The sequence below is a fragment of the Neophocaena asiaeorientalis genome, unplaced genomic scaffold, assembly GCF_003031525.2.
Source record: "Neophocaena asiaeorientalis asiaeorientalis breed wild unplaced genomic scaffold, Neophocaena_asiaeorientalis_V1.1 scaffold150, whole genome shotgun sequence".
Taxonomy (NCBI): domain Eukaryota; kingdom Metazoa; phylum Chordata; class Mammalia; order Artiodactyla; family Phocoenidae; genus Neophocaena; species Neophocaena asiaeorientalis.
This window is the reverse complement of record NW_020176571.1, coordinates 22,460,374-22,487,164: the sequence shown is the minus strand read 5'-3', so window position 1 is coordinate 22,487,164 and position 26,791 is coordinate 22,460,374. Positions and strand designations below refer to the sequence as shown.

The window sequence follows — 26,791 nt, the reverse complement described above, 5'->3', positions numbered from 1 at the left end:
CAATTTTTTAAGTTGGCAAAGTTCCTATAAAAATATGCTTGTCTTTACCTGTGCTTTAGGAAAAGTTTGACTGACAATGCTGTTGTCTGCATGTGTATTCTCTGGTGATGAAATGATGGGCTCAGAAGAGAGGCAGCCAACCGAAGGAGAAGTGTGGTCATGGTCCAATACAATCTCAGGAGAGGCTGGAGAAAGATGGACTCCAGATACTAAAGGAAAACAAACAAAACAAAACAAGGATCATTAAAGGGAAAATAAAGAACAGGTTGAAGGGAAGAAAGAGAGTAGAGGGAGGGAAAGAAAAAGGGGTAAGGAAAGTAAAAGCAATGAGATAGAAAATGAGGATTCTATGACTATTTTTCAGGGATTTTTATCTGAGATCTAAAACTAGTGTTTCTAAATTGAACAGGACATTTCCATGTGAGACCCAAGCAAACAAAACAACTTAATAATGTCTTAACGTCTACATACTAACACATTACCATAAGGGGTGCATTTGCAACTCAGAGACATTATTCAAATATATTATTTACCTATTCAATTAGTTAAGAAAAAGCACTAGCATGCCTACCAGTGCCAAACACAGGCACTAGGTACTGAGGAGACAGCAATGAGCAGGACACGCATCCATGTACTCCATGACCTTATGACCCAGGAGGGAAGTCAAATGAAATACTTATGACAATAAAGCGAGCTAAGGGGAAGAACAATGACGTTAAAATAGCTAATCCACTGTCTCTGTGTTAATTTCTTCTTTTACAACAGCAAAAGATTTTTCATGTTAAAGTCAATTTTAGTTGTTTCCACATAAAAATAATGTTGAAATGCAACTCTGTAATTAGTTTCACAACAAAATATTATTAGACTGTGCTTAGGGTTCAAATACAAAGGTCACAAAAGGAAAGCCAATTCCAAACATGAAATAAGACAAAAATATTGATGATGGCAAAATAAACAGATATTACTTTATTTTCAAACGTTCTTTCTAAAAATTCAAATGCATTTGTATTGTGTGTTTTAAAATTTAAGAAGAGTTAACTAAATCATCTTTAACAGTAATTCATTTATACGTTTTGACTTTCTAAATTATAAAGACCTTTATTCCACATTGGCATCAGTAGCAACGTCAGTGAAGTTCTACCATAAATTCTGGAAGGCAGCTCACAATGGAAATTGCATTTTTCCCTGAAGAAAGACATTTATAACGTCATTAGGTATTAACAAACTAAGGAATGTATCAATTTTTTATTGGTACCATATAGGATTATTTAATTATCTTATATACACTTTCATTGTGTAGCAGTACTGTGTTTTTCAAATACTATGTGCCATACTGGATAAGGTATTGTAGCTTCTCCCACAAGCATTTCACTATTTTAACTAAAATACAGAAAACGGGAATTTCAACCCATGTTTGTACTTTACATATCTTTTTCAGAAAATTTTGCTAATCTTCACTATTCTATATGCTAACAGATTTCCCTAAAATGTCAAAATATTCTAACTTCTAATTCTAAATTACAATTATACCAAAAATATTACTAATTAGTTTTTAAAGGAATGAAAATAAGTACTATAGTATAGTGAAGAGGAATACAGCCTTATGATTAGAGCACAGACTCTGAAATCATATTGCCAAAGCAAGTGTACAACATCTGGCAAGTTTACTTAACTTCCTTCAGTTTCCTCATCTGTAAAACTAGCATAGAGGTGCTGATGAGGTTTTAAATGACTAAAATATGTAAAGCTTTTAGCATTGTGCTGAAATTATTTTCATCATTATTTCAAAGATTGTTAAAATTTGTTGGACAAGTATGTTTTACTTCCAGGCATAAAGGGTATGCGTGACTATGATCCTATGTTCAAGAAACCCTTAAAAATATCATTCTGATCCACCACCTGAACATTTTAACATCTCTTTATGTTATTCACATTTATAGCCATAATCTAAGACAAGATGTCATGTTGTCATGAGTTAAATTCTCATTCTGTAACATTACATGTTCAAGTATGCCATATTAAGGAAAGAAAGAGGGAAAGAGGCTAGAATAAAGGAAGGAAGGGGGAGAAAGGAAAGAAAAGAGATAAATAAGGGGAAGGCAAAGGGAGAGGTTGAGGGAGGAAAGTAGGGAGTGGGAGGAGGCCCCCTCACCCTCACACTTCCCACTAGTTACCACTATCATACTTTCCCTTCTTAACCAGATTTCTTGTCTCCATTTGCTTCTTCCTCACCCAACCCTCATCATGCCACTAGACCCACTTTTTATGATATTAATTTTCCTTTCAGGTATTATTAAGTCAAATGAACACTTCTTATTTTATCTTCCTTTAGTTCTCCAGAGCACATAATACTAATGACTCTCCCTTTTCCCTGAAACTCTTCCCTTGGCACCTGTAAGCCACTATATCCTAAATTCCTCCTAACATTTTAACTTTTTTTTTCTTGTTTCCTTTTCAGGCTCTTTTCCACTCAGTCTTAATTTCATTGTTTCCTACACCCTCTGATCTTCTCAGTGTTCACATTATTCTTACCACTTTCAGAACCCATTATTTAAATTATCACCTATAAGCTAATGACACCGAAATTCACATTTCTAGCACAAACCACTCTATAGACCTCCAGATCCATATGCTCACCTAACTACCAGACAGTCCATTTAGCTGTCTCGTACATTCCTCAGACTTACCCATCATCTTACATAAACCTGTTTTGCTTCATGTTAATGGTATCTCAATGAACTATTTGCCCAAACCAGAAATGATACCACCAAGTGCCAACTTCACTCCAGTCACACTGTGCTACTTACAGTTCCCTGATTATGCCGTACTGTTCAGTACCTCCATGACCTCACAATATTACTGCCTAAGTAAAAGCCATAGCTGTGGAATCAGAAATGGATTCAAATTTGAACAATAACAACTTACTTGTTATGCAGCAAATTACACAAACCCCTCTAAGCCACAGTTTCCTCTAATGAAAGTGGTGAAATAATACCAACAAACTTTTCCAGGAATCTTTTCACCTACTCCGTTACCCATCCAACCACAATACAATTTTAATTTTCCACTGTCAAGATATTACAGATTTCTAAGAAATAATAATGAAAACATTACATATCTATGGGATACATTTAAAGCAGTTTAGAAAAACTCTAGATCCTTGAACACTTCAATCAATCTAAAAAATGAATTAAATTTCCATCTCATAAACTAAAATACGAGTAACACAGAAAACTTTAAAAGCACATTAAAAAAATAATAAAGATAATGCAGATGTCAAAGATTAAGAAAATAAAGCAGATCTAATTAATCAAAATCCTGAATTTCTAAGAAAATCAAATAAAACAGCAGTTAATTTATTAACAATAAAAGGAGAAAAGTACAAATAGATAAATTAAGTGACAAGAGTAACATAATAATTAAAACAGAAGAATTTTTTTAATCATAAATCCTCTACAGACTTCTAAGTAAATAGGTTTGAAAAATCTAGATAAAATGGGCAATTCTCCACAGAAACATAGTTTATAAAAGGTGATTGGATTAAAGCTAAAAAATTCTTTAAAAATATATAATTTCCTTGGGGAAAAAATAAAATTATGAGGCAACTACCCTATAGATAAAGCATTTCAAGAGGATTTCCAACAAGAATTCGAAAAATGAATAATCCCAATGCTCTAAAATTATTACACAGCATTGAAAATGAAGGGAAACTTCATTAGCATTACATAACATTAACATAACATTGATAGCTAAGCCTGATAAAGACAATACAAAAACAGAACAATTAAAGATTTTTAGAGTATTGCTTAAAAATAATTAGGTAAAAGTTCTAAATAAAATATTAGTAAACAAAATCTAACACCATATTGAGAAAATGATATGCAATGAATGAGTCAGGTTTGTTCCAGGAATGCAAGGTTGGCTCACTATTAGGGAATTCATTAATATAACATTCCACATTAATAGACTTAAAGAGAAAAATAGCGTAACTAGCTCTAAGGCTGAAAATGCTTTTGATAAAAATCAAACACCTGTATCTGTTAAAAAAAAAACACACACTCAAACAAATAGAAATTGATGCATACTTTCTTAAGATAAAACATACAGACCTCACTCCTAAAGTTAATTAATGTTAATTAATTAATGAAAATTAATTTTCAGTTAATTAATGAAAAAATCTATAGGTGTTTCCTCTAAGATCAGGAATAATATAAGGATGCCTACTATCTCCATACCACTTAACACTGCACTTACTAAAGCAATGTGGTTAGACAAGAGAAATTAAATGGAAGCGTAAAAATAAGAAAAGGAGGAAAACTACACCTCATGTTCCTACTAACTCAAACAATAAACACATTCAGTAAAGTAGCAGGATATTAACTTAATGAACAGAAATCAATAGCATTCATATGTAAAAACAATAACAATTTAGAAGATATGATGGTAGCAAAAATATTATTTTCCATAGCAACAAAGAAGATAAAATACTTAAGAATAAATTTAGCAAGAAACATGAGGAAACCTTTAAAACATTTCTGAAAGACTCAATGGTAGATCTGAACAAAGGTAAAGACCCTTGTAATTGGATAGGTAGGGCAACTAAACATCATAAAGATGCCAATCCTCCCTTAGTTAATTTACAGGCCTAATAAAATTCCAATAAAAGTAAATAAGCTTTTTTTATAATGGAGCTAGACAAATGGACATTAAATATCACATGGAAAAAGTAAAATGCAAAAATGTAAAAAAGAAAAAGTATAAGGAGGATACTCACCCCTCTTATTCAAATAAACTAAATTAAACTATAGTAAAACATACTACTAACCTTATTAAGATATACTGTAATAAATTATGTTAAAACAAACAATAAACCCTTTATAATTAAAACAGTGTATTTATTTGGTGCAGCAATAAACACATCAGAAGAGTATACCAGAAAGTCCAGAAGTAGAGCCATGTATATGTGAAACTTAAGTATATGACAAAAGTGGTATTTCAAATTACTGAGGTAAAGATGGGCTTGTTAATAAACAGTGCCTTAACAACTGATTAGCCATTTGGAAAAATCTGAAATTAGACTCATATCTCACATTAATAACAAACTAAAAAAAAGCTACAACTGGATTAAAAAATAAGCCATATAAGTATAAACAAAAATATGAGATCATGTAAGTACATTATCTTGGGTATAAGAAACGCCTTTCTAACTATGACTCAATTCCAGACACAGTAAAAGAAAAGACTGACAAATCTGACTACAGAATACATAAAAACATTTTGTCTGTCAAAAAGTATCTTAAATAAAATCAAAAAACAACTGACAAAATAAAAAAAAAAAGATGTTAATATATATCACAGATAAGGACTAATATTCCTAGTATATAAAGAACATTTAAAACTTGGGGGGAAAAAGACTGAAAAATATGCCTATAGAATAACAGGCAAAAAATGTGAACAGACAATTCACCAAAAAGAAAATATACAAATAGCCCTTAAATACATGAAAAGACACAGACGCATGCATCTACTTGTTTGTTATAAAGGAAACAGGAAGGATGAAGCCAAAACTAGAGAGACTGATAGGTGGAGGAGAGGTAGAATGAAGTGGAAAGACAGAAGAAATGAATTGTGGGAAGTATCTCTTCTCTGAGTGTAGTTTTGTAATATGGTTCTGAGTTTTGGAACCACGTTAGTGTTTCACATACTCAATAAAATAAAACTGAAATCAAGAGGCAGGGGAATAGGAGAATCGAATCCTAAAATGGAATACGAAGAACAGCAACTGAACCATATTTCAAATAAATAATATAATCACATTAACTAAGGAATGGGGGTGGAGGGTGAAGGGCAAGAACCAACCTAGGTTACTTTGGAACGCAGTATTTTGGCTATATTGCCTCAGGAAAAGAACAAAAAGAACACTAAATAAATAATGAGAAGCAGAAGAGGAAAGGGAAGAAAAAAGGAGAGAATGAGGAGGAGGGAAAGAATAAAGATAAAGCAAACATTATAAAATGTTAACATTTGAAGAAAGTGGATGATGGGTACATAGGAATTATTTGTCTATTTCTTGTAGCTTTTCTGTAAATCAAAATTAAAAAGTCAAGAGGAATGAGCAAAAAAGAAAAATAGAAAAGAAATCACTCATGAGGGGGAAAATAGCTTGTCTCAACAAAAGTCTCCCCTATGCAAAGCTGCTGAATACAGACTTGGTATCACTGAAAACATGTGTAAGAATACTCCTAGCAGGAATGTTCATAACAGCAAGTAAGTGACAACACCTAAATACCTGCTGACAGTCAAATGATTAAATGAGTTGTGGGAATGTTAATAATATTCTAATTAATAAATTAGAATATTTTATACCAGTGTAAGTAAAAGAAATAGATGTATATGCAACAACACGGGTAAGTCCTGAAAACATAAATTTGGGTGAAAAAAAGAAAACTGCAGGTGTGGTTGCACAGTATTAACCCATTTTTATAAGGCACATAAACAAGTAAAACTCTTTAGAGATATACATATATATACACACATATACAACAAATTTTTTTTTTACAAAAGCAAGGAAACTGTAACAAAAATTTAAGCCAGAGGTTCCCTCTGGGGGAAAACACAGGAATAGGACAGAAGAGGATTATTAGAGTCGGTCATGTTCTGGTTCCTAAGTTAAATAGTAGATTCATGAGGCAAATTTTTAAATATAACAAAGAAAAAAATAATTACACATGCTTAAAAATATAATTCTGAAGACCTCTTGTTTCATTGCCCTTCCTGGTTGTAGTACTCAAACTCCATGAGCTATACTATCCCACTGATCAAAATCTGCTCTGGGTAAATAAGACAGGAAAAAAGTCTAATCCAAACTAAATACTAATAGGGACCAACCAGTGTACTCAAAGAAATGATGCTTTTGTGAAAAGATATCAAGAATCTGCAACAGACCAGTAAATATTAGATTTGGAGGTACAAGCCTTAATCATATCAAAACTTATTTCAGACATAAGGAAAGTTGAACCTAAAATGCCTGGAATTTACATGTACTTTCAACTTATGAGACATTAGTGAAATTTTCAGGAATTTTTTTAAATTTGGTAATATAAAGGTAATATAAAGGTAATATAAAGGTTCACATATTATAATTCACATCCTATTTTAAAAATAAAATGAGAAAACAAATGAGTAGTGCTGTGAAAGAAAAAAGAACATATAAATGTATTACCCTCTAAATGGAAACTAGATTTTTCAGTTAAGCCTCTAAAGTTTTTCTCTATGCTAGAAGTCACACTATCCAATAACAGTAACTCACCCAAAAAAAGAAAATCCACATTCATAAATACTGTCTACATATACATACCCTAAATATAATTTAGTAATAAAGATGGTATACATGTTTATACATGTTTGTTTAACAATGGGAATTTTTAAGCTTAATAATGAAAATTACAAATTCAATATGTAAAATATAATTATCTTCTCATCTAGAAGAGAAATTACAATTTTTAATGTTTCAAACTGCTACAGTATTCTTTGGTCTATTAAAAGTTGACTGGTGTCAGTCTATGCCCCAAAATCTTTAAATTCAGAAGATCAAGCATACCCAACAGCACCAATTTCTGTAAAAATTTAGCCAACACTTTTTAAGAAGTAGAAATCTACAAAATTTTGTTTCTTTGGGTATTTTGTTTCTTTGCTTGCTTTTAGTCTTAAGCAAGTGTACAGACACAATTTGCTTCATTTCAAATGTGAAATCCTTGGTTTTCTAAGACTTAGAGGATACAAGGTCATCATATGTTCCTTCCTTTAGAGCTACAAAGCTAACTAAAAGTGCACTGAATGGCACTTCTTCATCTCTAACTTTGTAATGGTAATTAGCATAGTCATTGGGCATATCATTTTTCATTGACAGACCTCTTCTAAAACACAAAAAAAGCACACTAAGTCAGAACACCACACAAAGAAGCACCAAGTTTCCAAATAGTATGCAATTTTTTTTCCAGTAATTCTGCCTGTGGTCAACTCTGCTTTGTTTACATAAGCATTAACTCTTATAAAGTCTAAACAAGAAACAGGTGAAAATATCCATGTACTTTTAACTATACCCAAGGAAATCTGTTTATATCTGTTAATAGTTAACTCAACAGGAGAATACCAATACAGTGATAATGATTTTTACAACTTTTAACTTAGAAAATATTTTTGATGTTTAATTTCCATTTAATGATTCTCTTACCTAGCCCAGGCTCCCTTTTTCAACATTCTTTCATTTATATGAAAAACAAAGAATATGTAAGAATTGAAGAAGATCTAAACAGTACATCTAAATATGAAGATCTGTTAGTAAATACAAAATAAATGGATGAATTTTTTTAACTGACAAAAAACAGAGTAAAAGTCGCTGTTTAGAAAAGTATTACCTCTTTATAAGAAAGGTTCCCTATAGGAAATGCCCTTTGATTAATAATTTAATGGATAAATGTAATTCAATGGATTCAAGATATATCTAGGATACCTAGGTTAGAGATTTAAAGAGAAATATATAATAGCTTTAAAAAGATTGAGGTAGGATCATAAGGAACAGAAATGGTCACATTCTTAATAAAAGAGGGATCACATGATTGATTAAATTACCACCATTTTAGTTATTTTTAATTACTTTCCAGAGTATTCTACAAATAAAGGCTCCCTCTCTACTTGATTCTTTGAGGAATAATAGTGCTTCTCTAAGGGCTGTTTAGGCAACACTATATACCAAAAATTTTAGTGAGCAATTTTTAGAATTACACAAATGACTAAAGAAACTGTTTTAATTTCTAAAACAGACAGGTAGAGGGAAAGTCCTCATAATCCATTGCTGGCATGGTCAACAAAAAATCATATAAATATAATTTTTGAACAGGAAAAGAAAAAACTGTGCTATTTAAATCACCACTGCTTCTTTATTATCATACCAGGAAGAAAATCCCACAGCACCCCAAAAAATAAATAAAAACAGGAACTAACAAAATATAGACAGCATTGTATAATGAGTTTAATAAGTTTAAAGAATATGGAAGAAATATTTCAAAATCATATATCTTTAGGCCAAGTTACTATCTAAAATCTGAGATTTTCCTTTTTTTAATCTCTTGCTCATAGGCAAACATAGGCAAGTTCTAAGCAATTTCCCAAGAGGAAGAAAAAAATGCTATCACAACTTAAAGTAATATGTTAAAGTGATATGCTAAAGCAGTTTTTGGTTCCTCAGTCTATGGAAACTGGATTCTTATGACTTCTTTTAGATAACAAAAGCAAAGGCAACTAAAGCAAAAATAACCAAGTGGGACTACATCAAACTAAAACCTACTAAATGGGAGAAAATATTTGCAAATCATATATCTCAAAAGGGCTTAATATCTAAAATACATAAAGAACTCATATAACTCAACAGCAAAAAAAGAAAAATCTGATTAAAAAATGGGTAGAGGATCTGAATAGATATTTTCCCAATGAAGACATACAGATGGCCAATAGGCACACTGGCCACCTGTATGTCCAAAAGGTGCTCAACATCACTAATCGTTAAGGAAGTGCAAATCAAAACTGCAATGAGATATCACCTGTTACAATGGTTATTATCAAAAATACAAGAAATAACAAGTGTTCGTGAGGATAGGAAGAAAAGGGGACCCTTGTGAACCACTGGAGGAAATGTAAATTGATGCAGACACTATGGAATACAGTATGGAAGTTTCTCAAAACATTAAGAATAGAACTACTGTATGATCCAACAATTCTACTTCTGGGTAGTTACCCAAAGAAAACAAAAATACTAACTCAAAAAGATATATACACCCCATGTTCACTGCAGCATTATTTATAATATTGAAGCTACAAAAACAAACTTAGTGTCCATCAATGGATGAATGGATAAAGAAAACATAATACACACACACACAATGGAATATTATTCAGCCATAAAAAAGAAGGAAATCTTGTCATTTGCAACAACATGGATGTATCTTGAGGGCATTATAGTAAGTGAAATAAGTCAAACAAAGACAAATACCTTATGCTCTCACTTATGTAAGGAACCTAAAAACAAACAGATGAGCACATGGATAGACAGAAGCAGAGGGCAGGGGTGGACAAAGTGGGTGAAGGGGTTCAAAAGGTACAAATTTCAAGTTATAAAATAAATAATTATGGGGATATAATGTACAGCATTGTGACTACAGTTAATAATACTGTATGGTATATTTGAAAGTTGCTAAGAGAGTAGATCTTAAAAGTTCTCATCACAAGAAAAAAATGTATAACTATGTATGATGATGTTAACTTGATTTTATTGTGATCACTTTTGCAATATATACAAATATTACATCATTATGTTATAAGCATGAAACTAATATAATGTTATATGTTAATTATACCTCAATAAAAAATAAAAAAGAAACTTAAAACTTTATTCTACTCATTACAACATGATGAGACACCTAAGGGGGAAAAAGTGTTTGTGGTCTTTTGGGGACTCCTTTATTTATCTATACACTCATTCAAAACACAATTATAGAGTACCACTATATTCAAGACACTATGCGATGAAAGATACAACACAAATCTTTTACATCGGAAAATTTACCCTGAGAATATCACATTGGTATTAAAATAATAAATAAATGAATCCTTAGTGGTTAAATATTTAGAGTAAGACTTGCCATTGTTTGTAAAGTTGACATCACTGTTGGAACATCTCAAATATCAAATGATTAAAATAAAACACTAGTATGCTGCACATACTAGGTATTTAATAAACTCATCTACTCTGGAGAATTTATTTAGACATTTCTTGGAAATAGTATATATTAATATTTAAATATAATAAAGAAAGATAATTTTCTAAGACAAAGGGTAAAATTTGACTCTCATAGAGATATAAAGTGAATACATGGGAAAGATTTCACTCTACTCATACATGAGGGAACCAGGCAAATGTTATAACCAGTTCAAAGGAAAAGTCAAAATAGCACAAATTGATGGGAGGTAAAAGAATGCTGAAATGAATTGCAACCAGAAGTGAAACTATTTTTTTCCAAAGAGGAGAAGGAAGTCAATCGAAATTCTACTAGACATAACAGAATTTACATGTCTATCAGTTAACTAAACATATAAAGAGCTGTAAAAATAAAATAGCCCAAAGACAATGGACAGGGCTAGAATCAGATAACCCTGAAACTTATGCTGAACGTAGACAATGGATAGTTTCACTAAAAAAACATTTTTCTTCTACATGACCAAAAGCAGTAGCTCAAGTTTCTGTTAAACTAAGTGAAATGAAGAAAGGGGAGAGAACTGTCATTGACTGCATACATACTTAATGCCAGGTATTGGGCAAAATATTTTGTATGTGTCAACTGATTAGATCCTTAAAATAATAACCATTTTATAAATGAAGAGCCTAAGATCACAGGTTTAATTAGTATGTCCCTGACCTCACAGCTAGGAGATTTCTAGGATCAGAGTTTATGTCAATATGCTTCCAAGGCTCAGTCTCTACTCCAAAATGATTAAAAATACAAGTTAAAATCATGTAGGGTTTGGGGTTTGTGTGTTTTCTAGTATGTAAACGAACAACGAAAATTACAAAACAAGGAAGCAAAATACAGACCACCTAACAGTAAAAGCATAGAGTAAAAAAGAGAGAGATGAAAACTTAAAAATTTAATAAAACTAATATCCTCAATGACGTATATACTTAACATGATACCAACAACAGAAGCTACTATTCTGGCTATCATATATACAGTAATTTAACAATGCCAATTAAAAGAATGAAGTAAAACCAGCAGTCCTCAAATAAATTCTTAACTATATCCTACTGCCAATGAAAAACAAAACTAAGGAAATAGAACTAGTTTAAAGTCCACTTCTGCTCTCCGAGTTAATCAAATGGCGAAGGAGTTACAGTATGTGAATATTAGCAAAATGCAATTCACAATTATTTCTTCTTTCCTCTTTCTTTAAACCTTCACTATAAAGCTTGCCACAATTTCCTTTCTCTTTAAGCGATGGAGATTATTTTCTATTCTTTCTTCTATGTGTACTATTCTTTCTTCAATGGTAAATTTCTTCTTTTACTCTCTGAAAAATCTTCTACTATTCTTACTATTTTCTTTCTATATGCTCATGCCACTCTTGCTACAAATCTTTTTAAACCGTATGTTAACACTTTTGATTAATCATTATGTTTCTTGAAGTTAAAACAGTTTTTCTTTTCCTGTTATCTAAATCATAAAACAGAAATATCAATTTAAAATTTTTCGGAGCAACATACTGACAGGTTTCAGTAGAGTACAGCATAACTCCCATTTGCGAGAAGTTGGCCTAGCCTCCTAAGATGAAATAAATGGCCCCGTAACAATTTTCAGAGTTTACACAAAATGAGTATCATTGTATACAAATGGAACCGTTCACTTTAGAGAGATTGGGGAGTATTTTCCCCACGTTCAAGCTGAAGCATCTGTACTATACCAAATAGCATAGCATATTTAAGTACTCCCATTAAAGTAATACAGCATCTACATGACTATGTGTATAATACATGCACGTGGCTTTTATAAACTTTATAATCACCGTAATTTTTCACAGCAGCAGACCAGTCTACTTTTTATCAATACGATGAATATACTATTAAAAAGAAACTTAGGATGGCAACATATTCTTAGAGATAGAGATCTAAAGCCATATGCCAAAACCCAAAGTGGATGTCATTATATTCTCTTTTTTAGAAATTTAAACACAACAGGAGCTATTAGACACCTAAATTCTTAGAATTACCTTCAGGAAATTTTATAGACCCGAATCCAGAAGAAATATGTGGTTTAAGTAAAATTCTATTAGCAGTTTTTCCATTAAAATTAATGAACCATGTGGCTGCAATAAATTGAAAATGGTTGGAGGCCATAGTTTTGGACTTCCCTGAGTGTGTTAATTCTTATAACTGAATATGTCTGTTTTGAGACCCTAATAGCTGTGCCTATAAAGTCGTTTCAAGAGAAACAACAATTCTTGCGGAGTATATGGATAGCCAAGGTGGGCCTCACTCTCACCTGTGTGTGAAGACCTTGTTTACTTGCATATGAGCTGTGACTTGGGTTGAGGGCATATGCTATGTTTCTATCTTATAAGTGAATCTGATGCCCCTTATGATCTGGTAGTTTTGAGTCAAAGTGTGTAGTTGGAAATATGATGAGGTAGAAGGTCATCCTTGTTACCAGGCAACAGTGCTCATGGATTAAAAACATGAACCTGATTATGTGTTGTCTACTTCTTCTCTGTAGCATGCAATGCTATTTGATAGCATCTGACCCACAGCAGAACTTCTTCCAAAATTGGAGTCAATCCTCTCAAACCCTGCTGTTACTTTACCAACTCAGTTTATGTAATATTCTAAATCCTTTGTTGTCATTCAACAGTCTTCACAGCATCTTCACCAGGAGCAGATTCCATCTCAAGAAACCACTTTCTTTGCTAAACCAAAAGAAGCAAGTCCTCATCCCTTCAAGTTTTATTATGAGACTGCAACAATTCAGTCACATCTTCAGGCTCTTCTTCTAATTCTACTTCTCTTGCTTCTTCCCCCACATCTGCAACTTCTTCCACTAACAACTTCTTCCACTCAAGTTTTAAAACCTCAAAGTCATCCATGAGGGTTGGAATCAACTTCTTCCAAATTCCTATGAATGCTGATATTTTGACCTTTTCCCATGTAAACTATGTTGTAAACAAATGTGCTGTGTGTCATCCAGGTTTTCTCGTTCTATTTATAAAGCACGGGCATAATTCTGAAGGGCCTTAGGATTTTCAGAATGGTAAATGAACACCAGCTTGCACTTAAAGGCACCAGCTTCCACTTAAAGTCACCAGCTGCATTAGCCCCTAAAAACAGTCAGCCTGTCCTTTGAAGCTTTGAAGCCAAGGCAATGACTTCTCCTCTTTAGCAATGTAAGTCCTCGATGGCATCTCTCCCAATAGAAGGCTGTTTGGTCTACAGTGAAAATCTGTTGTTTCGTGTAGCCACCTTCACGAATCATCTGAGCTAGATCTTCTGGACAACTTGCTGCAGCTTCTACGTCACCACTTGCTGCTTCTCCTTGCGCCGTTATGTTATAGAGAGGGCTTCTTTCCTTCAACCTCCGCTAACTTCAGACTGAAATTCTGCAGCTTTCTCACCTCTCTCAGCCTTCATAGAACTGAAGAGAGTTAGGGTCATGCTCTGGATGAGGCTTTGGCTTAAGGGAATGTTGTGGCTGGCTTGATCTTCTCTCCAGACCACTACAACTTCCTCCATATCAACAATAAGACATTTTCACTTTCTTATCATGTCTGTGCTCACTGGAGTAGCACTTTTCACTTCCTTCAAGAACTTTTCCTTTGCATTCACAACTTGGCTAAGCAGTTCAAGAGGACTAGATTCCATCCTATCTCGGCTTTCAACATCCCTTCCTCACTAAGTTTAATTATTTCTAGCTTCTGATTTAAAGTGAGAGAGCTGTGACTCTTCCTTTCACTTGAAGACTTAGAGGCCATGGTAGGGTTATTACCTGGCCTGATTTCAATATTATTTTCAATACTGTTGTGTCTCAGGGATTAGGGAGGCCAGAGGAGAGGGAGAGAGATGGGGGAATGGCCTGTCGGTGGAGCTGTCAGGACACACACGACATTTAACGATTAAGTCTGCCATCTCGTATGAGTGTGGTTCATGGTGCCCCAAAATGATTACAATAGTAACAAATATCACTGATCACAGATTACTATGACAAATATGATGATAATGAAAAAGTCCTAAATGCTGCAAGAATTACCGAAGTGTGACAGAGAGACAGAAAGTGAGCAAATGCTGTTGAAATAACTGTGCTAACACACTTGCTTGATGCAGGGTTGCCACAAATCTTCAATCTGTGAAAAATGCAATATCTAAAACGTGCAATAAAAGCAACATATGCCTGTATATGTGTATGTATGTGTGCGTATTGCCACTTGATCTTCACAATCTCTCTTCTGTGCATGTATCATTAAAATTCTATAGATAAGTAAACAGGTACTTGAAAAGCTTATTAACTTGGCCAGTGTCACAGAGCAATTAATTGTGAAGCTGAGATTCACAACTAAGTCTATATAATTCTTACTTTAAGACTTTCTAGGTAAATGAAACAGCATATAAAAAGGTATAGGGGACTATCTTGGTGGCACAGTGGTTAAGAATCCACCTGCCAATGCAGGGGACACAGGTTCAAGCCCTGGTCTGGGAAGATCCCACATACCGCGGAGCAACTAAGCTCATGCACCACAACTACTGAGCGTGCATGCCACAACTACTGAAGCCCACGCGCCCTAGAGCCCGTGCTCCACAACAAGAGAAGCCACCACGATGAGAAGCCTGCACACTGCAATGAAGAGTAGCTCCCGCTCGCCACAATTAGAGAAAGCCCATGGAGCAAAAAATAAATTTATTTTTTAAAAAAAAGGTATAGAATCATGAATTCACATAATGCATTTAGGGAACAGCAAGTTCTTCAGCATAATTGAAAAGTAAAAAGCTCAAAAGAAATATGGTTATTACAGAGGCCCCAATCAACTAACTGTAACAAAATGAAAAAAAAAAAACAAAAAACTTTTGAGAGATAGCCTCTTCCACCGGAGGGCAGACAACAGAAGCAAGAAGAACTACAATCCTGCAGCCTGTGAAACAAAAACCACATTCACAGAAAGAAAGACAAGATGAAAAGGCAGAGGGCTATGTACCAGACGAAGAAACAAGATAAAACCCCAGAAAAACAACTAAATGAAGTGGAGATAGGCAACCTTCCAGAAAGAGAATTCAGAATAATGAGAGTGAAGATGATCCAGGACCTCGGAAAAACAATGGAGGCAAAGATCAAGAAGATGCAAGAAATGTTTAACAAAGACCTAGAAGAATTAAAGAACAAACAAACAGAGATAAACAATCCAGTAATTGAAATGAAAACTACACTACAAGGAATCAACAACAGAATAACTGAGGCAGAAAAACGGATAAGTGACCTGGAAGACAGAATGGTGGAATTCACTGCTGTGGAACAGAATAAAGAAAAAAGAATGAAAAGAAATGAACACAGCCTAAGAGACCTCTGGGACAACATTAAACGCAACAACATTCGCATTATAGGGGTCCCAGAAGGAGAAGAGAGAGAAAAAGGACCAGAGAAAATATTTGAAGAGATTATAGTTGAAAACTTCCCTAACATGGGAAAGGAAATACCCACCCTAGTCCAGAAAGCACAGCGAGTCCCATACAGGAAAAACCCAAGGAGAAGCACACCGAGACACACAGTAATCAAACTGGCAAAAATTAAAGACAAATAAAAATTATTGAAAGCAGCAAGGCAAAAACGACAAATAACATACAAGGGAACTCCCATAAGGTTAACAGCTGATTTCTCAGCAGAAACTGTACAAGCCAGAAGGGAGTGTCATGATATACTTAAAGTAATGAAAGGGAAGAACGTACAACCAAGATTACCCTACCCAGCAAGGATCTCATTCAGACTCGATGGAGAAATCAAAAGCTTTACAGACAAGCAAAAGCTAAGAGAATTCAGCACCACCAAACCAGCTCTACAACAAATGCTAAAGGAACTTCTCTAGGCAGGAAACACAAGAGAAGTAAAGGACCTACAAAAACAAACCCAAAACAATTAAGAAAATGGTCATAGGAACATACATATCGATAATTACCTTAAACGTGAATGGATTAAATGGTCCAATCAAAAGACACAGGCTCGCTGAATGGATACAAATACAAGACCCATAAATATGCTGTCTACAAGAGACCCACTTCAGACCTAGGGACACATACAGACTGAAAGTGAGGGGATGGAAAAAGACATTCCATGCAAATGGAAATCAAAAGAAAGCTGGAGTAGCAATACTCATATCAGATAAAATAGACTTTAAAATACATTACAAGAGACAAGGAAGGACACTACATAATGATCAAGGGATCAATCCAAGAAGAAGATATAACAATTATAAATATATATGCACCCAACATAGGAGCACCTCAATGCATAAGGCAACTGCTAACAGCTATAAAAGAGGAAATCAAGAGTAACACAATAACAGTGGGAGACTTTAACACCTCACTTACACCAATGGACAGATCATCTAAAATGAAAATAAATAATAAAACAGAAGCTTTAAATGACATAATAGACCAGATAGAGTGAATTGATATTTATAGGACATTCCATCCAAAAACAGCAGATTACACTTTCTTCTCAAGTGCGCATGGAGCATTCTCCAGGATAGATCACATCTTGGGTCACAAATCAAGCCTCAGTAAATTTAAGAAAACTGAAATCGTATCAAACATCTTTTCTGACCACAACGCTATGAGATGAGAAAAAAATTACAGGGAAAAAAAACGTAAAAAACACAAACACATGGAGGCTACACAATACATAACTAAACAACCAAGAGATGGCTGAAGAAATCAAAGAGGAAATCAAAAAATACCTAGAGACAAATAACAATGAAAACACAATGATCCAAAACCTATGGGATGCAGCAAAAGCAGTTCTAAGAGGGAAGTTTATAGCAATACAAGCCTACCTCAAGAAACTAGAAAAGTATCAAATAAACAATCTAACCTTGTACCTAAAGGAAGTAGAGAAAGAAGAACAAACAAAACCCAAAGTTAGCAGAAGGAAAGAAATCATAAAGATCAGAGCAGAAATAAATGAAATAGAAATGAAGAAAACAATAGCAAAGATCAATAAAACTAAAAGCTGGTTCTTTGAGAAGATAAACAAAATTGATAAACCATTAGCCAGACGCATCAAGAAAAAGAGGGAGAGGACTCAAATCAATAAAATTAGAAATGAAAAAGGAGAAGTTACAACAGAGACTGCAGAAATACAAAGGATCATAAGAGACTACTAAAAGCAACTCTATGCCAATAAAATGGACAACCTGGAAGAAATGGACAAATTCTTAGAAAGGTACAACCTCCCAAGACTGAACCAGGAAGAAACAGAAAATATGAACAGACCAATCACAAGAACTGAAATTGAAACTGTGATTAAAAATCTTCCAACAAACAAAAGCCCAGGACCAGATGGCTTCACAGGTGACTTCTATCAAACATTTAGAGAAGAGCTAACACCCATCCTTCTCAAACTCTTCCAAAAAACTGCAGAGGAAGGAACACTCCCAAACACATTCTATGAGGCCACAATCACCCTGATACCAAAACTAGACAAAGATACTACAAAAAAAGAAAGTTACAGACCAGTATCACTGATGAACATAGATGCAAAAATCCTCAACAAAATACTAGCAAACAGAATCCAACAACACATTAAAAGGATCATACACCATGATTTATCCCAGGGATGCAAGGATTCTTCAATGTACGCAAATCAATCAATGTGCTACACCATGTTAACAAATTGAAGGATTAAAAACCATATGATCATCTCAATAGATGCAGAAAAAGACTTTTGAATAGCATAATTATATCTGGCTTGTGCACATGAATGAATGGTGATTTTATTAAGTGAGAAAAGAGAATAGAAGGGTGCAGCTTTGAAGAAGTAAAAGGGGAGACAGGTTATGTTACAGACATGCCGACTTTAAGGTACGTATGGAGACAGCAAGGTCAAAAAGACCAGTTGAAAATATAAGTCTGAAGCTCTAAAGAAGGGCAAGAGTAAAGGCACAAACTTGGATATCCTCACTTGAAAGGTTTCATCAGTGAAAAAACGAAAAAGTCAAGGATAAAACCCTCGAAAACAATTTTTAAGAGGAAGGGAGAGAAAAGATAATAATAAAGTAAAGAAGCCAAGAGGAAGGTTTAGAGAAGTAGGAAAGAACCTGGGGTACACAGCACCATAACCATCAACCTTAGAGAGAATACGTAACAGAAAAATCCACAGATAAAACAAAACAGTAATTAATAGAAAAGAAAGGTCACTTCCACATTTGGCAGGAATTGAGGGTGTTGAAAAAGTGATTGAGGAAAACTCAGTGGAGAAAAAGGTATTTAAACCAGGCCTTGAAGGAAGGGGGTGATTTGAACCTGCAGAGATGGAGAGGAATGTTTCAGCTGGAAAGCAAAACTAGAACAAAGAACTGAGGTAGCAATACATTGGGAAAATGTGCTGAGAAGAGCAAATAATTTCTGTTTTACTGGACCACTGGTATGTCAAGGGTGACAGTGAGTGAAAAGTCAACATAGGCCATTACCAGATAATGGACCTTGAAAGTGAAACAAAAGAACTTAGGGGTTTTGAATGCCACTATATAAAAACTTCTGGAAACCATGTATAAGATGAATTATAAGAGAAAGGGGACAGTTAAGACAATATTTATAATAGCTCAGATGAGATGTTGTATAAATCTGAGCTAGTTTGATAGAAGTGAAAACGGCAAAGAGGCTGATGCGTTAACCAGAAGAATTTGGCCAACAGCACTGACCAATGCAGTTGTGCTCAGCTTTTGCTGAAGTTAAATAACTGGATTAACGAAAAGGCAATGTCATTTCAAGACAAAGCTAAAATAAAGAGCATCTGTCATACCAGAAACAGATTACTCCATTAAAAAAAATCTCCAACTTAACTGACATGGTATATATAGTACTTGTGATGAATATCAGAAATTCCCTTTATCATAGTAAGTCATTTATAAATCTCTAAAATTTTCAATTACTATGAAGAAAGTGAATTTGTGGCTTCTTCTTATAAAAATATAGTTGAACATAAGGCTTTTTTAGTTCCAAAACATTTATTAATGTTAATGTATACTTTACATGGTCTTACATAGAAATGTTTACATTACTTACCAAATCTGTACATATATCAGTATATGCTATGAGCTTATAAAATATGGCTTCAATTAGTCTTTAGGAAAACTAATAGCATATCTTTGAAAGTCAATTTCCTGTAAATCTTAGCAAATAAGTAAAATATAATTATAACATTAAAATCTAAAAACAAAAAGCTGAAATTTCTCTAAATTACACATGCAATAACTATATATTAAGCTATAAAAATATACATAAAAATTTCAACAGACAAATGCAGGAAAGTTTATAGTATGGACTCTTATGTAAGATTCTTTTTAATCTACAAAGAAGTCTTAGCTAATATTTTCAATAAGCACAACAATGAAGAGCTTTTCTAAACCAAATTTGACCAAACTTCTATACTTCCTTCTAAAAACACTGCCCTTCTATGAAAACTTTAAAATCCAGTTGCCCCAAGAAGACTGATTCAGGCTCAAAAACCTAAGAGATGGACTTAGCACTCTAAGTAAAGCAAAAATTACAGTCTATCCCTCAGCCCAGCTGTTTACCACTTTATGAGCTACACAAAGAACTATACAAATGTGTATAAGAGAAACATGAAAATGTGAACTATTTTCCAGAGGTAAAAAAATCATATATTCATATCCATCGCATCAAGAGAAAGAAGATACTAGTTATTTTCATTATACACTTGTTAAGTATGATTGCCTGTTTAAGTTTACTTTAACCATAAGAGAACCTAGGAAACAAGTATATCTCTTTGGTTTACACCCAATGAATCCAAAATGACGTCAGGTTTAAACTCTAAACAGTACCTTTTTGACCAATAACAATACGTTCTCTTTCTAAAGAAATGTAACTCAAAGATTATAAGAATCATATATCTATATATATATATGCATATATAAAATATTCAATTAATATAAAGATACCAAATGTTCTTAAATAATCAAGGGATATAGATTTATGATTTCTATAGTTCATGGATCTAAGAAAAAAAAATTAATACAAGCACATTTGACATCATCATATTTAATTAGGTCATAGCAAATATATTACAGCGATGATACAAGACTGAAATACATTAAAATATACAAATGTACACACTAATTGTTAGAATCTAGCCCATTTGCTTAATTTTTCATGTCAATATTTTTTTTTTTACTTTCAGTGAAATTAGCAAAGACCAGGCATCAAGAAGTAGAATACATGGGTAAAGAATTTTTTATTTAAAAAAATCCTGGAACTACTGTTCCAGTAGTATATGATGAATATACTATTAAAAAGAAACTTAGGATAACAACATATTCTTAGAGATATATATCTAAAGCCATATGCCAAAACCCAAAGTGGATGCCATTATATTCTCTTTTTCAGAAATTTAAACACAGCAGGAGCCAGCAGGAGGGAGGGGAGGGAGGGAAGAAGGGAGGGAGGGAGGAGGGAAGGAAGAAAGGAAGGAAGAAGGGAAGAGAAAGAGAAAGGAAGGAAGAAAGAAAACTGAAATTATAAACAATGGATAGGTTTTGTATCAGCTTAGACAATGATGAAGAAAAGCATAGTGAAATGAAAAGTACATCTGTAATTAATCAGACTACAGGACAGTCAAAATGTGAAAAAGAGGTTAACAGCCACAGAGATAGAGTCAGCCACAGAGATAGAGTTTTAAAAAATTACCATTTATCTAATTTTAGAGTTCCAGAAGAAGAGAAAAGAGAAAATGGAACAAAACTAATATCAGAAGAGATAGGGCTTCGCTGCTGCCACAGTGGTTAAGAATACACCTGCCAGTGCAGGGGACATGGGTTTGAGCCCTGGTCCCACATGACACGGAGCACCTAAGCCCGTGCACAACTACTGAGCCTGTGCTCTAGAGCCCGCGAGCCACAACTACTGAGTCCACATGCCACAACTACTGAAGCCCACAGGCCTAGAGGCCGTGCTCCACAACCACAGAAGCCACCACAATGAGAAGCCCACGCACCACAATGAAGAGTAGCCCCCGCTCTCCGCAACTAGAGAAAAGCCCGCGTGCAGCAACAAAGACCCACCACAGCCAAAAATAAAATAAATTAATTTAAAAAAAATTTTTTTAATGAAGAAAAAAAGAAAGAGCTAATGGCTAACAATTTTCCAGAAGTGACGGAATTTTCCATAAGTCATTTGCTGCACTTCTTGAATCTGTAGCTTATCACGCTTCTTAAATCCATGGATTCAACCCATACATTCAAAAAGCCCATCACATTCTAAGCAAGGTAAATAAAAAGATATCCATACCTGCTACATCACGGTGAAACTACAAACACGAATTACAAAGAATAAGTAAATCATAAAGGTAACCAGAAAGAAAAGACCAATTACCCTCAAAGGAGCAGTAATTAATGGAACCAACTAACTTCTCAACAACAATTATAGAAATTAGAAGACAGAGGAGTAATAATCACATCGTGCAGAGGAAAAAAATGACTGTCAACTCAGAAACATCTAGGTGAAACTATCCAACAAGGACAGGGACAAGCATTTTCAAACAGGAATATACTGAGAGTCTGCCAACAATGAGTCTCTCTCTGCAAAATTCTCAACGATGCACCTCAAGCATAAGGAAAATGATTTGTGATGGAGAGTCTAAGTTACAAGAAGAAATAAAGAAAAAATGGTAAATATGCAGGTAAATCCAATATACTTCATCTACATAAAACACTAATAACAGCAACGCCTTGTAGAGTTGAATATATATTAAATATATAAATATATATGCAGATTCTGAGTATATATGTAAAAAATACTAGAAAAAAATAGCAGAATAACAAGAAGAAATCATTGAGGTTCAAATGTCTCACAGTTTTTTGTACTTTTCAAGAGGAGGATAAAGATACTCATTTGTTTAAGGCTTTAATAAGTTAAGAATGCATGTTAAAATTTCCAAGGAAATTACCAAAAGAAGAGAAGCAGAGTATGTAACTTCCAAACTGGTATCGAGCATGAGAAAAAAAGAAACAAGAAAATCAATTCAAAACAAGTAAAAAAGAAAAAAGAAACACAAAATGGCAGTACAAATAGAAAGCCAAGATTGGAATAGTAGGAAAAAAAAAATGTACATCAGTAATTACATTAAAATATAAATGTACTAAATATTCCAATTCAAAGACATGGACTATCAGGCTGGATAAACAAACAAAATCTATCTTTATGCTCTTTATGAATGACATATCTAAAAAACATAAGTATACAAAGAGACTGAAAAACATGAATGGAAAAAGAAATACCAGTTGAATTCTAATCAAAATAAAGCTGCAGTATTTATTATCAGACAAAATGGATTTGGTGCACAAACTAACTCTACAGATATAAAGAGATGACTACATACTAATAAAAAGTTCAATATACCAAAAAGATATTATAAATATGAATATACCTAGTTGCAGAATCTCAAAATAGAAAAAGTGAAAAGTTACAGAGCTTCAACAAGAAGTTTATAAATCCACCAACACAAAGAGACTGCAACATTCCTACAAATTAATATTTAGATAAACTATCATATAGTGTACTCTGCAGTTGTTGAATACAGTATCTATATAGGTCCAGAGCAGCAGTGCTTCTCAAACTTTAATTTTCATAAGCATTAATTAACTGGGGATCTTGTTAAAACACACACTCTGTCACAGTAGGTCAGGAATGCAGCCTGAGATTCTGTATTTTTAACAAGCACCTGGGGGATATCAATGCTGCTCATCCTCAGATAGCATTATGCCACAGAGCAAGTCTCATCAAATCACAAAGAATTTGTATTAAACTACTTTCTCCAGCAACAAAGCAATCAAGAAACAATAACTAGAAAAAAACCCATGCTTAGAAATTAAATACTCTTAAAGTAACTCAAGGAATAATGCAGACTCCAAATCAGAAAATATAAGTGGAGGATTTTTTTTAAAAAATCAAAACTGGCATGATGCAGCTAAAGTAATAAACAGAGGGGAAATTATATCCTTGAATCCTTATATTTGAAAAGAAAGGTTAAAATTAAAGAGATAGGCATCAACAGTTTTTTTGTGTGTTTTGTTTTGTTTTTTTGGGCGGTACGCAGGCCTCTCACTGTTGTGGCCTCTCCCGTTGCGGAGCACAGGCTCCGGACGCGCAAGCTCAGCAGCCATGGCTCACAGGCCCAGCCACTCCGCGGCATGTGGGATCTTCCCGGACCGGGGCACGAACCCATGTCCCCTGCATCGGCAGGCAGACTCTCAACCACTGCGCCACCAGGAAAGACCCAACATTTTTTTTTAATTAGGTAAAATACAAAAATAAACCCAACAAAATAGAGCAAAGAGAATAACAATCATGAAAGAGATTTTTAAAAATCAGGAAATAAACATAAAATTAAGAATGTTGACATTCCCAAAAGGAAATGTTCTCTCCATCTCCCTCTTCTCTGCTGCAAAGCTTTCAGCTCTTTCAGATAAGCCTGCCTCCCTATTATAGGCTTTTTTTTTTTGGCGGGGGGGGCCTGTTGACCCCTATTTGGACTCAGACAGTGGTCTGATATACTTCCCAGCTATAACGCAATGCCCACTTCACTCTCTGTTTCTACTATTCTGATACCCTGTATCTACCCTTAAAAAAGATATCTTAGTTATAATTAAATAATTATCTGTAATTATTTAATTTTTGTGCACCTTACAAGCTTGCAGGACTCGTGAAGGCAGATATCTTGTATGTCGAGAGTTTAACTAAGCTACTCCACCGTATTGCTGCCTCGACACCCATTTTGTTTGGCCAAGTGGCCTGCAGAGACCTTAAACTGCCACTAGCTCTCTTGGGCAAGCACACTCCCTAGATAACTGCCCACAGAGTCACAAGCAAATTTAAGTTCTTAATATGACTTCCCCAACAGCCCTTGTGATGGGCAGTCTCCCCCGCCCCCCAGGGCCTTTTCTTTTTGTACCCCTTTGATAAGACCCCCATGGAGTTTACTATTCCCTGTCGTTTGGTATGAACCGCCCAATCCAGACTTAGCCCTGGAACCCCTGAAACCTCCACCTTGGGACCCTAATAAAAGCATAGACCCTGGATTCTTTCACACCCTCCGTCTGCACTCTATCTTGACCTTCTGATGTGGCTCCACAAGGCATGCCATATACTTCCTCCAGGACCTGTGGGTAATAAACTTCTTCATTTCAGTTTCTCTTGCCGTCTGTTGCTGAACGCAACTCACCATGAGGCAGCCTGTGCTCTACTTGACAAATGTTAATTTAACAAATTCATAGCATAGTCTATCCTGTTTGTTTTCCATTGTTCCCCCTGGACTTGGTACACAATAAATACTTATTGAATGGGGAGCGGGGGGACACAACCAAAAGGAAGTAGAAAGTAAATAGTCTCATGCCCTGACTTCAAACAAAATGGCAGGTAACCAAATGAGAATCTAATCTATCTTTAAAAATTTAGGAGAAATGAAATTCTTAAATTTCATCAAACATTCCATCAAAACAAAGTATATGTGTTTAGATCATAAGACCAAGGATTAAAATACTATAGAATGTCCCTTTAGGAACCTAACAGGTTGATAAAATCAATAACTGTTTATTCACTAGACAAATGAACAATTCTATCAGCAAAAATTTTCTTTTGTTTTACTTGCTGTATGTTCATAAATGTCAAGGGAATGGTTGAAGAAGAAAATAACAGTTTATTTAGCTGGGTAAAGGGTTTCATAATAACCAAACTGCATGTGAAATTTTATTACAATATTTTGTCAGCTCTGTGATGTCTGACAAATTAAATTAAAATTTCTATCCAAATTAGCTGAACCACCTTTTACCCACTTTCCTTTATTTTGACCTCAGACGTGATAGATACGAAATAATCAAAACCTTCATGTCAGGCAGACAAACTTTCTATAGCATTAAGATCAGGTAAGAATATCACTATGTATTTACAGTTCTAAAATATATTCTTAAGCATCTTTCTGTTCTAATTTCTAAGTACTTTCAGCAATCTCTGTTTCATTTACCCTAAAATTATTTGGCCATTATTAAAGGTACATTATCCAAAACAATCTATCTGAGGAGGTCCACAACAAAATGAGTCTTTATCACATTCAATTCAAGAAAACAAACCTCAAAAGATTTTCCAATTATAATTTAAATGAAGGAAATTTTTTTCACAATGAAAGTATTAAAAATAATTGGATCCTCACCTCAGCAATGCTTTAATTAGAAAGAAAAAATTAACAAATATGGGCTGTATCACATAAATTAATTGTGGAAATCAGAGTGGGATTAATACTCTGATAAGACACAATAATGATGCCCAAATCATGCACAATTTTTTAACCGCAATGAGTTTCTACGACTTATTCAAGATAATATCCTAATAACAGGCACAACCTTTAGTTCTCAATGTAGAGAATAATACAAATATCCAGGGAAACATTATAATAACAGGTCAAAATTACAATCTCTAAAATTATAGTCAAATAATGTTTTATACTGTGATATTCAGGAATCCACAAGAATGAAAATATCCCAAACACTTCTAAACTTTAAAATCAAATTCCACAAATAGCCAACATTTACTAAGTATTCACTGTAGCCCAGCCCTCTGGGTGCCACTTAAAGAAAGGGGCTAAGAGAGCTCAGAGTGGGAAAAAACTCCTGAAGTCATTTAGAAAAGACATGATAGTGGCTTTGACTGGAGTAGTAACTAGGGAAGCAGAGAGAAGTGAAAAGATCCCCAAGTTTAATTAAACTTAGAACCTACAGTATTTGCTGATGGGTGGGTTGTGGATCAGAAAACCACAAGGAGGGAACAGGAACAGAGAAGGAACAGAAGTTTCAAAAATCTCAGGAAATCATGGTACTCCCTAAAGAGGAAGGACCAGAAACTCAATGTCTACAGAACAGAATAGCACAGAGAGTTGGAGACTCTATTCCAGAACATCAAACACCCAAACTTCAAAAAGAAGGAAGA

The 26,791-nt window shown here is 34.1% G+C and overlaps 1 protein-coding gene across 4 annotated transcripts in view; it reads right to left on the bottom strand.

Moving 5' to 3' along the window:
- CCDC91 (coiled-coil domain containing 91) overlaps nt 1–26,791 on the bottom strand; it is a 378,567-nt gene that overhangs the window by 249,657 nt on the left and 102,119 nt on the right. For all 4 annotated transcript variants that reach the window (XM_024733359.1, XM_024733361.1, XM_024733360.1 and 1 more), the window contains exon 4: nt 49–209. In XM_024733359.1, coding sequence (XP_024589127.1) covers nt 49–209 — 161 coding nt within the window. The remainder of the gene's footprint in view (nt 1–48; nt 210–26,791) is intronic.